The following is a 14,021-nucleotide window of genomic DNA, read 5'->3' on the forward strand; positions in this document are numbered from 1 at the left end:
TATCCTGAATGTCATCAAAATTTCAATATTTCCTTTATCTTCAGGTAAAGAAAGAAGTCACTGGGGCCCAGAACAGGTGAGTAGGGAGGGTTTTCCAATACAGTTATTTGTTTACTGGCTAAAAACTCCCTCACAGACAGTGCCATGTGAGCTGGTGCATTGTCGTGATGCAAGAGCCATGAATTGTTGGCGAAAAGTTCGGGTTGTCTAACGTTTTCACACAGCCTTTTCAGCACTTCCAAATAGTAAACTTGGTTAACTGTTTGTCCAGTTGGTACAAATTCCTAATGAATAATCCCTCTGATATCAAAAAAGGTTAGCAACATCATTGCAACAAGTTGGTGAATGTAATTGTCATGCCTCCTACCGTTGATCCTGGAAGCTCGGGGAGACGAGGGATGAGGACTGATGTGGGGAGGGACTGTGGGAAAGAAGGAAGAGAGTGTGCAAAGCCTGTAACCGGGCCCATTAGGAGAATCTGGAGAAAATTAGTGTCGAAAGCAAAGGGATGGTTAGTAGAGCGAGACCTGATCACGAAGACGTTGCACCAGATTGGGAAGTTCAAGATTTATTCTAAGATTCAGTGAGTGAGTGACATGATTTCGTGTCTTCTTTTAAAAGGCTCATGTGGAATATCATACTCGTATATGAAGAGCTTTGCTATAGCTAACAGAGCACTAATATCTAATATATATAAAGAGCTCCTTCAAATTAATTCTTTTTCTAAAAAAGATATTTCTATAGAAAAACGAACAAGGGATGTGAATAGTTAAGTTCCCAGAAAAGAAATCGAAATTGTCCTACTGTCAGGATTCTAAACCTCACAGACATCAGGCCATTGAATCTGTGATGCTGAGGCTCAGAAAAGAGGTCCGGTTTGCTGAGAGAAACTCAGCAGTTGTTTGTATTGATGTGATTGCAGTCATGTGAGTGGATGAAGTGATCCGTAGATGCCGAGCGGGAAGCAAGGAGAGCCAGCCCTGTACCAATTTCTAAGTAACCCTGAATCATTGCAAGTGGGGTAGAGGAGGAAGGCAAGAGGACAGAGAAGGCGTGGCTGGGATAGAAAGAAAAAGATCTCAGTTTGCTGTCCTGGAGGCCACAGAGGACACGGTAAGGGAGGAAGGGTCAGTTGTGCCAGACAGCGAGGTAAGGCCTGAGAGAAGGCACTGGCCCGTCATGGGTATGTGCAGGCCTCTGGAGCCAAGTGTGGTCCAGGGGCTTGGCAGTTATGAGGGAGGAAGGTGATTGAGTTGAACGGTGGGTGGGGAGATAAGACTTCTTTGCTTAAGTTTGGTTTTGGAGGGAGCAAAGACATAAGGTATTAACTTGTCCAAAAAGAGTGTTCAAGGGAAGTTTCTAAAAAAGTACTTGTAGGTGATGATTGCGCCAAAGGTCTTTTCTTTACACTGTAGTTTTAAGTCTAGGTGCTCTAGTTTCCTGGGGTGGGGGTGGGGCACAGATGGGAGGCAGAATGAGGCAGAAATGGGGAAGGGAGATAGTAGCTGATGGGAAAGTCGCTGGACCTGGCCAACAAAGCTGGGGGTGGGGTTTTTTGAGGACGGAGAACAGTCATGGAGGTGGGGGTAGCACCTTTAGGTAAGCACTACTTGACCCCTGTGTGTCCCTGATGGAGGTTTTCCCTGCTGCTTCTCCCCTAGGTGGCCCTGGATACTATTCTGAGGAGCTGGCAAAAAATATTACGCCATTGCCCCCAAATCCCCTTGAGAACACATTACTGCAAACAGATACGTATTGAGGCATTTGCCTTATTTAAACACGCAGAATAAAATACAATAAGAACTTATTAGAATACAGTTCTTTTTCAGTAAGCTGCAGCTTGTGTGAATTGTAGGGATAGCTTAAGTGACGAAAAGTAAAGTTGCAAAACAACTGCTAAGCCAGATTGGAGTATATAGGTGTGAAGACATCTGGTTTGAATGAATGCTGATTTTATGATTACTATCTCAACTGCTATTTTTCTTGTTTCTGTGTGCTTTGGTGCATAATATCAAGAACAGAAATTTGATTTGGATGTGGCAGAAATGTAGACGACAGGAACTGTAGTATGCTCTGTAGTGTCAATTGAAAAATAAGCATACATAGCTGTGTGTATAAACATTCACATTGATGTAAGCATTGTGAATCATCTATTCACTATTGATCTGCTTGTAAAAAACATCAGCGAATGACTGTGGAATAATGACCTTCGTGCACAGTGTATCCTGTGGTGTTAAGATATTATTGCTAAGCTTAGCCAGAGAGATTGCATTTTAACCGTGTGATCAATTTTGTAAAATGTGAGGAAACAGGAATAGAAGCTAAAAGTGAATTGGATTCCCATAATGGTTTGCATTAGGAATTATTTTCAATAAGGTATATTTTTTTGGGGGGTGGGGAGAGGTACCAGTTTGTCAGTGTTTCAGGATGTGACCAGGATGGCAAAATTAGCATTAATATCCAAATTAGGAAAGGGAAATGAAGCGATAAGAAGGCTAAGTGCCATCATACACTGGAAGGAATTTTTATTCTAATTATAATTTTTCAAGTTAATAAAATGTTAACTATGTGATTTTATACCCATGACCATCATTTTGTATCCATGATGTCATGTACAGGTTTATTAAAAGTTAAATTTGGATTGCAAAAAATTGACAGCCTATAATTAAAGCAGTAGTTGGAGACATTTCACATGTGTTCTTCGGAAAGAAAACATAGCACGTTATATAAATATTTGAATGCATTGAAGAAGGAATGATCAATTGCATTATGCAAGAACAGTTCACTTTTTACAAGGATCGACACTGTACACCTGAGTAATAAGTGCTGGGAAGGTGGTATTTATTTTCTCATTTAATTCTTACAACCGCCCATTGCGGTGGTCACCATTAAGTCGCAGATGGCTCAATAATGAACTCGTTTCAACAAAAAGTTCTTGTTCTTATTCCCAATACTTAGGAAACTCTAAGCGATATGTAGAGTGGTAAGTAGCAAAGGCTGTTCTTTACAAGAGTCAGTGCCAGGCAGCGCCCAGGCCCACTGGCTCGTCACGTGCTGTGAAGGTCAGAATCGCTGTGGGTGGGTGGGCGGGGATCCAGGACTGACCGAGGTTTTAATGATCATGGCACAAATATTAAATGTTCTAATGATATAGACTATTCTGAGGTTCGTACCACTTATTTAACTATTACTATGAGAAGTTTCTGTCATTTGCTTCCAACAGTTCTTCAATAATGACTTTGTTGTGTTCTTCAGAGCAAAATCATGATAATGCCTTTTTTTTCAACTTTTATTTTTATTTATTTAAATGTGTTTTTCCAGGACCCATCAGCTCCAACTCAAGTAGTTGTTTCAATCTGATTGTGGAGGGCGCAGCTCACAGCAGCCCATGTGGGGATCGAACTGGCAACTTGTTGTTAAGAGCACCGCTCTAACCAACTGAGTTAACCGGCCGGCCCATGATAATGCTTTTTGTAATTATATAAGGATATTTATACAACTGAAAGAGTCCTGAGAGGGCAAATTGAAACCTTTCCTCTAATCTAGATATAACAGGGGCTAAGGAATGTGTATGTGTGTTTGTGTGCATTTTTTTATGGCATTGATCACAAGTTCTGTGTTTGTCGGGGTTATATTTATGATTAAGGACCAGAATACTTTTTATCTATATGCTTGAGCTCCAGTAGTACGTAATGTGGTCCACTCCACATAGTAGGAACTTATCAATCCTGTTGAATCCTTTTATGACCTATCCTTCTGTTTGTAGGAACAATTTAATTCGAGCCCTCTATGAAGAATTAATATAGATTTCTCTCCTTTAAAAATCTCCAAGAGAAAGAACTCTGTAGTCTTTTATTCTTCATAGTAAGTGTAGGTGTTTCTGTTCATAATTTAAGGTCCACTGTTGCCTCTTTGTTTCTTCAGCAAACTCAGGGTTAAAAAATATTTTCCTGGTAAGTCAGAGGCTGCTACCTCACGTCTTATGTAAAGGCCCAGTTCTCTTGTGAGCCAGCAGATTCAGTGGATTGAGCTGTCTACTTATCTCTTCTTCCTCCAGAGACCCCATTAAAGTGATAGTAAAGGAATGAAAAGTACATAAACCAACAACAAGAAAAGAACTGAAGAGGGACCAGTGCAGAAAAGACATTTTATAACGTTTCTGGCAGCCTGAAAGCTGAGGAAGGCTGAAGACCGCTAAAGCATTGTGGGGGCCACTGTAACCCTGGGCACCCCTGGGGGCTGCAGCTGAGGGGGTCTCGCAGGCTGGGGACTTGGAATGCCAGGTGGGTGGGCGGCCCTCTTGGGGCTGAAAATCACAGAGTTTAACAGGTTGTCTGTAGTCAGAACACTTCCTGGGGTCCATCTTCCCTCGCCCCATTGGTTTAACCTCATGTTTATAGATGGTTACATTTTATGGACATAGGTGTCTTTTATCCTTGTAGCATCCTATAAGCAAAATGTTGTTAGCACCATTATACTGATGAGGAAAAAGTGCAAGAGAAATTGAATAAATTACTCATAGTCCCATAACCAGTGATAACAGAGCCCAGATTCACCCCTTGTCATGATGTCACTTTTCCCACCCCACCATTATGGCCCGGTGTCCTTTTGTAATAACTCTATTCCTTTAGGTTTGAGCTAGGAATCGTCCTTTTGAAACACCTACACAATTTACACACCACTCATGCCTGGAACCTTTCACAAAGTCTAAGTATTGCATGTACCAGGCAGCACCCAGGCCCACTGGCTCGTCATGTGTTGTGAAGGTCAGCATCGCTGAGGGTGGTTTGGGATCCGGGACACATGTGCGGCTCGCCTGTTGCTGAGTTTGTGAGCCCTGCGGCGCCCTGGGAAGGCTCAGGGACGTCCTGGATGTGGTTGCAACCTGTGGAAGGCTTTGGAAATTTATATTGGGAGATATGCCAGAAGTTACATTTTCCTCAGGTTTAGGGTTCTGAGCACTTGTCGAATGTTGGTCTCCAAGGTGTGATGTTTCTTTTCCCAAAAGATGTCTCTGATATATTGCTTCCTTATTCACAGAGCTGTCACCCCTGTTTTGGGCCCTGTCACTTTTGTACTTAGTTACCTGCAGTAGCATCTACCTTGGTTTTCCTGCCGTTAGCCTTGTTTCCATTCAAACCTTTCTTGTACTGCCAGATTCATTTTAAGCAGACATTTCCTATTTATTAAACATCTTAGTTGATTTTCTGGGCTGTCCATAGTTTTGTTCTACCACCTAATATTATTTCCCAGTGTTCTCTGTGCTGGGACCCCACTGTCTGCCTGCATTTCCTCCCTTACGCCATCATTCGTTAGCATATGCCTGTTTCTCTCAGTCTGATAACCCCTTCTTCCTCTTCTCTGCCGTATAAACCTCTTACATAACTCAGAGCCTGGTTTTATGTTCCCACCTGGGAAATTTCTCTGATTCTCCTAGTCCTCATTGATCTCTTTCTTGGAACCTCCGGAATGACATACCTCACGATAACTTTGTTGTTCACAGAAGTTTCTGAATTGCTGTAAGGCTTCAGAACTCCTTTCTTTAATCTTCTTGAGGCCCAACAACACCTACACACCTGGTAGCTGTGAAGTCACGCATCGTTGACAGATTTGTGGTCGCAATTTTAGTATATACTTAAGCATGGTGTTTGAAATTAAGAGAAGTATTGAAATAGCAATATATATATACACACACAGAAAAGTCTGTGATTTTAAGTTTATTTGATATTCCACTGCTGTGCTGAAGTTGTTGTTTTTTCCCTTTGTCTCACCAGCCATCAAAGAGAAGTACACAGACTGGACAGAATTTCTCATTCGTGATTTGACTGGTTCCCGAACAGCACCTGCCAACCTCCTGGAAGGTGTATGTATTGTTGTTATACAGCTATTCTATGTCTGAAGCATCACAGTTACATGAGCTGAAACCTGACGGCACCTTTGCATATATCCTTCTGCAGGTACCTGTGTACACACAGGTATCTATGTCCAGAGAGCCTAACGTCCTGTTTTTTCCTGAATTACTTAGGTTACTGATTCTAATGGCATTGGAGGATCTTCTTCTGTGGTACAATCAATCAATGGGAAATTTGCTCCCATGTGAACACATTTTTACATAATAATTTGTTGGAATATCTTCCCACTGTCCTGTATGTTTAAACCTCTACCCTATATTAGTGAATATAAATACAATCCTGTCGAATAACTGTTTTGTGTAGTTGACAACTCCTCTTCTGTGTATATAAGCTCTAGTATAGTCTCAGAATATAATGGTTCTGTAACTATTATAACCAAATGGTTATAATGTAACCAAACGATTCTGTAACTATTGCATTCTGGATGCATAACCCCAAGATTTAAACAGATGGTGTTAAGTAACAATTGAATTAACCTCTCTTATAAAAACAAGAGAAAAAATGGCTGAACATATTTAAATATGACTAAGGTAATTTTAAGGTACTGAAAGAAAAGTAGTTTAATCTGAAATCTTGGTAGTTCGTTTGAAAGTAATTTTAGGATAAAACATTTTAATTTTACTATATGTAATAGAACAGGAAGAGAAATTTGCTGTGTCATAATTGTTGAGTTACCAAATCTCTTTGAAGAATGCCCACAAAGAACGGGGAAACACAATAGAGAACAAAGAATACAGTGTGGATTTTGACAATATCTTTATTCTCTTAACCTGAACCATAAGTTTCCTTTGTCTCATAAAAGATATTGATACTTTGGAACACTACTGTCTAATATATTGGGTTATTGGGTTTGGTTTTGTGAAGATTTTGCCTGGTATATTTGTTTATTTTTAATGACTACTACTTTCATTGTTTGGTTAACAAATCAAAATGATGGTTGTTCACCCTTTCCAAAGGACAAATTGTCATGCTCTGTTAGGTTTTTTTTTTTTTTTTCCAGAAACATATTTGCCTACAAGGCTGGTTGAACAAACAACCTTTTCATATGTGAACATATGCTAAGAAGTTCACTTAGATGGGGCAGTAATTACATATATTCTCTAAACCAATTATTGGGTTAAATGTAGAAATAACTTTACATAATAGTGTAATGTAGTATATATCATTAACGTGTATTAGACATGTCATCTACACATATGCATGTTTTATGCACATAATCGAAGTATGAGAGGGTCTTGATTATTACATCAGTGGCCATTGTAAGATACATGTCTGTTGAGTCCCGTATAAATCTGTAGCCCCATATTTGATGTATCTCTATTACAAAAGTAGATGTTTTGCTACCACATCTTTTCTAGCTCGAGGCAAATTTGGGTATAACTCTTCTTAAAAGCATACTCATTTTTAACAAATACAATTTTGTCTGGGAAGGGTGATTTGTTTGGTGAGAACTTAGCACAAACTGTTATTTTTCTATTGACTTGTGGTTTTTGTTGTTAGATACAGAGATGGGCAAATGGAAATGTGTTGGGGGGGAGGGGAGGGGGCGAGGGCTGTGGAAAGGATGGGGGTGGAGGGAAACACCAGACTGTTTGCCAATAGCTTGGATGATGGTGTGAAAAAATATTATCTTCTGCTGTCATCTGTTTCCATGAGAACCTTAAAATAAAGTTTAAAATAAGGAGTTTTGCTTCTGTTTAAACAGCCTCTGCGAGGGAAAGGCCCTATAGACCTCATTACAGTTGATTCCTTAATAGAACTTCAGGATTCTCAGAACCCTTTTCAGTACTGGATAGTTAGTGTGATTGAAAATGTTGGAGGAAGATTACGCCTTCGCTATGTGGGATTGGAGGACACTGAATCCTATGACCAGTGGTTGTTTTACTTGGATTACAGACTTCGACCAGTTGGTTGGTGTCAAGAGAATAAATACAGAATGGACCCACCTTCAGGTAAGGGCCGAGGCTTTCGTGGTTGTGGATTGTTTGGGAAAAAGATGTGATGCTATTTTCTTGTATATGTCTCTGGAAACATGTATGAACTCTGTTGTATCTTGTATATCTGAGTATGTGAATATTAAGCGTTTTAACTTCAGAATACTGTCTATGGAGAATAAAACCCAAGACCTCAATTAATAGTGCTCTAAAAGGAGAAAGTTGTGTTGGAGGCTGTGACGTTGACCTCGTTCTTTTGGAATCACTAGTTCAAAAACGAAAGACACAATAGATTGGGAATTGGTCATATTCTCCCATTTTCTTTGGGGATTTTAATAGTTTTGCAAGGATGTTCCAAAATCTCCTATCTGTCCATACATTTGTGCATGCCCACATCCATCTAGCTAGCCATCCTTCCATTTATATCCATCCATCCATCCATCCATCCATCCATCCATCCATCCATCCATCCATCCATCCAAATATCCAAACCAAGTGCTTATCGTTGTATAATTTGTTCTGACCTGGAAAAAAGCAAAGAGAAAAACATCAGCATGCTTTTTTTCCTGGTACATCAAAGATTTTAATGAGCTTTGAAAGCTCTGTCAAGTGACCTTCCCTAGACTTAATTGGATAGAATAGTGCATTATGCTTTCTGACATACCTCACTGGGCCATAATCTAAGTATTTACAAAATAACTTCTCTTGAATGTTTACTATGTGCGAGGTGGTTTTACATCTGCTATGTTGCTTATTTGATTCCAAAAAAAGTGCTGCATGTTTGGTATATTCCCGTTACAGCAGAGAACATTTAGACTGGGGTTAAGCTACTTTTCCAAGGTCACCTAGCTTGTGGGGGGATGCACTGCAATGAAATCCTAGGTCCCTTGCCCGTTCCCTTCCATTCCCCTTAATGGCCTTACCAGCCTTACCAACCTTTTGATGGGTAGCCTCTGAACAAAAGCGTTGGATTCTCATAGCATTGCAGATGCCAAGGAAGAAGGACTCATTTCTTCTAGAAATTTCTGATCTTCATTCTGGTCAATTTCACAGGTCTTTTGGAAGCAAAGACCTTAGCTCTTTGCTTTATTAAAATTGCCGGAATTTTTTTCCTCCCATATTAGCTGCCATTGTTAGTCTTGAGTAAATGAAGCTGAGAAGTTATATTTCCTTTTTCTGTCACTCACAGGCTTTAATTGAAAAGCTCCCTGGTTCTGAGGCTCATGTGTTTGCATTTGTGTTGAATGTGACAGGCATATAGACATGTAACATGGTATTTTATGAGTATTATTGTTGTCAACGTTTTGAGAAGCAGCCAAGAAATCCATTTATACCCTGAGTAATTTGGGACTTTGATGACAAACAAAGGGCTTGTCAGCACCATGAGGAAAGATCTAAGCTCACGTTTGCCTTGGGATTCATAACGCTGCAGGAGAAATTTACTTTGTGTGGAAAGTTGGGTGTATAAATCTTAGCTTAGTACCTAATTGCTTTATAAATTTCAGGAGAAACATATATATGCCAGTGTAAAATTTATAGCAAAGCAAAGGATGACTAGTGGCTACGTAGGTTCTCTGATTGTTCCTTTACTGTGAAGTCACGGGCGTCTACTCAGCAGTGAGACTGCAAAGTGTCAAGGTAGAAACTTAGGAAACATTTGCATACGAGAGCTCTCTCTCTTTTAATAAGTTGATGTCTTTCTATGATAAGAATAAATTGTGTTTACTGAGTAATTTTCTGGACATGACTTGTCCATTTCACTGCAGAATTTGTGGCAGTCCCTTAAAGACTTTGGGAAAGGCATTCCTCATCAAGACGTTATTTTCCAAACATTTAAATTGTAGCGAGAAAGGTTACGTTCAGGGAGAAGAAAACAAAATGCGACAGGACACTCAAAATGTGTCCCCAGCATCCTTAAAGAAACACAAAGTATTGAGCATTAACTGGTGGTGAGAAGCAGTTGGAAGGGCTTGGGGGAGGGGAGGCACACTTTGAGATAAGCCTGTGCTAGTTCTCTGTGCTTTCTGTACCCTCTCTGCTGCACACCCCAGTGTCCACTTGTATATATTTTTTTGGCACCCCTGGTATATATTTAAATCTTTGTCAACTTTTTTTTTTTTTGCTTGCTTTTTCTTTCCTATTTTAGATAGCTCCTAGACTCAGGAAGTTTCTGCATCTAACTTAAATGCTTCCTGTCTGAACTGTTTCTTTGTCCAAACAGAGCTGTTGGCTTTCTGTACTAGTCAGCTTGGGCTGCCCTAACAAAATGCCATAGACTGCGTGGCTTAAACAACATGAATTATTGTCTCTCAGTTCTGGAGGCTGGAAGGCAAAGGTTAGGGTGACAGCACAGCTGGGTTCTGGTAAGGGCTCTCTTCCTGGCCTGTAGACTGCCGCCTTCTGTGTTCTCACGTGGCCTCTTCTTTGTGTGTGTATGAGGACGGGGCGCAAAAGAGGGAGCGTACTAGCTCTGGTCTCTTCTGTTCAAGAGCACGTCCCATCATGGGGCCCCACACTTGTGAACTCATCTAACCCAATTATCTCCCAAAGGCCCACCTCCAAATATCATCATATTAGGGGGAAGGGCTTCAACACATCAGGTTTGAGAGGATGCAAATATTCAGTCCATTACATTTTCCAGTGTCTGTTAATAAGCCTAGATTAGTCTTTCCTCACTGGTCAGAACCAGGTGGAGCAGGAAGGAGTAGAGGTTTGGAGGTGCATGAAAGAAAAGGATCACCCTGGAGGCCTTCTTTACTCTTGAGGCTGTGAGGTGACTATTTTGTACACTCCTGCTTCCTGTAGCACTTACCAGAAATCAGCCAGCCAAACACTTGCACAAAGGGAGGTCACCTCATTTTTACTTAGGCTTCTAGTTAAAGATGAAGCAGGACAGATTTTAATTACTTATTACTTCCCCACACACAGAAGTTGACATGATACATACACTCTGTTAAATTACCTGCAACACGATCAATCTTAAGAAAATGGTTTATGTTCTTTTAATGGTGATATTTATTGTTCATAAATTTTCCAGTGTAACCAAGTGCCTCTCGTCTAATGAAACACACAATGGAATATTGTTCTCTGCTTATTCAAACCACTAGGTGTGTAGCTTTTGCAGGTAGTTGAGCACCCCGACAAAACTGCAGGTGATTTTCACCTTTTAAGAAAAGAAGTGTGCCTTGCCATGGGGTTAAATTCCATGTTAGGATTTAATATCCCCAGAAAGAACCCCACAGACTAGGGTAGATGGCTTATAAACAGCAGACATTTATGTCTCCCCATTCGGGAGGCTGGAAGTCCAAGGTCAAGGCACCCGCAGATTCGTTGTCTGGTGAGGCCTCATTTCCTGGTTCCTAGATGGCCGTGTTCTCACTGTGTCCTCACATGGTGAACAGGCGAGGAAGCCCTCTGGGGTCTTTTTTATAAGGGCACTAACCCATTCACAGGGGTTTCACCCTCATGACCTAATCCCCTCCCGAAGACCCCACCCCCAACACCATCACACTGGGGGTTAGGGTTTCAACGTAGGAATTCGGGGGTGATGCAAACATTCAGTCCTTTGCACTGGGCTTCTTGTTACATTTGTCTATGGTTTGGTGGGAGACAGGTGGCACCAGGTGACCAAGGGCTCAGCTCTCTGGGGTGACTTGGGGTCTGCACGTCACCTGTCTCAGTTCTGATAGTTTGGGACTAACCATAGCCATTTGGGGCTTTCGTTGCTCCTGCTTTGCGTAATTTTCTTTAACCATTCTCCTATTACCCTCTTCTCTGTCTCTCCTCCTGTCCCAGAGACCTCAGTGACAGACTGTAGGACCTCAGAGCGCCCACACAGGGGACCTTTTCTTCCCTTTATGTCTGCAGACCCTCCCTTTGCTCTTGCCTTTTGGAAATTGTCATCCTTTCCTGTGACTCGGTTCTCCATTCACCAACATGCTAACGTGGAACTTCCTACGTATTAGGCTTCCAGATTCCTGGAAAAGCCAGTTTATTCTTGTCTCCTCAGGAGGTCCAGGCTCTTGCTTACCCCAAACCCCCAACCCCTTTTAGATGCAGCACTTGCCGTCCTCTGGGCTTTGCCACTGGAGTCCTCGTAATTGCTTCCCCCCTTCACGGAGATTTCGATGCCAAGCTGAACCGCTGGGACGTTCTAGCAGATCCTTCTGTCCCTCATGGGACAGTTTATAGGGCTCCGTGACCTGGTCCCTCTTCCTTCTTTGAGAAGCGATTTCTTCTCAGCAGCCCCTTCGGTTGTTCTCAGCACCACCTGGGATGTTGGAGGGACCATTCCTTTCTTCTCTGTAGAGGGTATTTATTGGGGCCCCACAGTGCTTTCCCCAATATGGCAGTTACTGCTAAAGAAGAATCACATTCTATTCTTGGTCTAACGTAGAAATGCCAAATTGGAAAAAACATTCGCAGAGGTAGAAGAGTGTAGATGAAATGCTAGAAAGATTCTAGACACTATATACACAGGGAGCCTATTTAGTCATTAATGACCCTTCCTGTGTCTTCATGTAACTGACAGTGAATGGCGGGGGCAAAGCATTGGTTACTTGGCTGGTTGTGGCCGCACCTTTCGGCTACCATAATTATGGTAGTCTGAAAAGCCTAATAAACTGCCAAAACACGGGGGCTTCGAGCTCAAGGTGAGTTCAGAAGCGGTGAGGATCATAATATATGGCTCCATGCGAAAAAGCAGACATGCAAGAAATTAAAAATATAGCCCCAGAAGTTTAAAGTTGCCTTTCAACTGCTTAGATTCATACTCATACCCTGTCTGTCTGTCTGAGGGATCCGGGGTTGATATAGGGACGGTATAAACATATCTACTTAAAAGTGAGTGCTTCTGCAAATCCTGTTTTGATAAGGTCTTAAATCTGTTGAGATCAGATCATAAAATTCCCCCGCTGTGTCAGCAATCGGTGAACAACACACTGTGCTCAACCAATTTTTTTTTTTTTTTTTTTTCAAATTGTGCATTCGGACAGCGTCACCTCCGTTCGTAAATCCCTCTCTTCCCACCACCGCGGGAAAAGTATGGGCTACACGTGGTGTGTTAGCAACGTTTCAAGTATAAATATTAAACTTGGTTGGTAAATTTTAATTTACCTTTTAATAACTTTTCTGATTTACATGGACTATTTTTAGCACATGAGAGCCTAGAGATTTAGTGAAAAATAATGTTGTAATAACTGAAATACCAGAGAAGAGTCATTTCTAGTTTAGCAATTTATCAGATAGTAAGTTCTTCATCAGTGGATATTACTTCCCAGGTAATATATAGAATTTGGGGCAGCAGATGACTGAAGATGTTGCTAATGTGATTTATACCATCAAATTACTTACAGAATGCCAACAGAATACCTGCAAATGTTCCCTGAAGAAGAGCCCTATTAAGTTTATTCTTCATTTCTGAAAGCAGAATCCCAAGTTGCTATTTAACTTCAGAAAATCCCTTTAGCAGGTGGTCTTTTATGGCAGGCAGGGTGTGCGTTTTTATGGTTGCTGAGCGTTCCAGCTTATTATAAAGTCCCGGGAAGATAAAACTCAAGAAAGAACCACCCAGTAGAACATTTCAGTCCTTAAACTCTTATGTGGTTTGCTGTTGATACAGAAATCTATCCTTTGAAGATGGCCTCTGAATGGAAATGTGCTCTGGAAAAATCCCTTATTGACGCTGCAAAGTTTCCTCTTCCAATGGAAGTATTTAAGGTAAGATGTGGATTGACAGCAATTTGTCTCCTCTTGTCAAGAATAAACCGTGTAAAAAGTTTCCTACATCAGATCTTTTCCCACTATCTGAAAAAGTTACCTTCTTGACCAGTTTCCGTTTTAAATGTTTAAAATGTTATCTGTTCCTTATTGCTATGTTCTGTAATCTTCACAAAGACTCATATTACAGGAGACAGGTGAAAAATTTTTAGGTTTACTGTTTTTCCCCCTAATGCATTATTGTAGAAATCTCATTTTCACTTTCTCACTTCTTATGGAAGAAACAAAAGAAAATATGAAGAAAACATTGGAAATCTATTTTTGGTATTTGTTTGGTAAAAATAATAGAACATGATGCTTTTCTCGATGGTTCAGTTTCCTTGATGCCTCAAGAAACTTGTATGAGTAACTATTGGGTATTAGACCTTATTTTAACTGCTAATAATAGAATATGGAA

General features: G+C 40.9%; 1 protein-coding gene across 5 annotated transcripts in view; it reads left to right on the plus strand.

The window, feature by feature from the left end:
* The window catches only part of SFMBT2 (Scm like with four mbt domains 2), a 201,950-nt gene that overhangs the window by 92,375 nt on the left and 95,554 nt on the right, over positions 1–14,021 (plus strand). For 4 of the 5 annotated variants that reach the window (XM_019738254.2, XM_019738252.2, XM_019738251.2 and 1 more), the window contains exons 5-7: positions 5,775–5,863; positions 7,618–7,864; positions 13,467–13,564. In XM_019738254.2, coding sequence (XP_019593813.2) covers positions 5,775–5,863; positions 7,618–7,864; positions 13,467–13,564 — 434 coding nt within the window. Of the gene's footprint in view, positions 1–5,771; positions 5,864–7,617; positions 7,865–13,466; positions 13,565–14,021 lie in introns of those variants that run through there. The other variant, XM_074325015.1, reaches the window with a different exon arrangement.

The sequence above is a fragment of the Rhinolophus sinicus genome, linkage group LG02 (genome assembly GCF_036562045.2).
Source record: "Rhinolophus sinicus isolate RSC01 linkage group LG02, ASM3656204v1, whole genome shotgun sequence".
Taxonomy (NCBI): domain Eukaryota; kingdom Metazoa; phylum Chordata; class Mammalia; order Chiroptera; family Rhinolophidae; genus Rhinolophus; species Rhinolophus sinicus.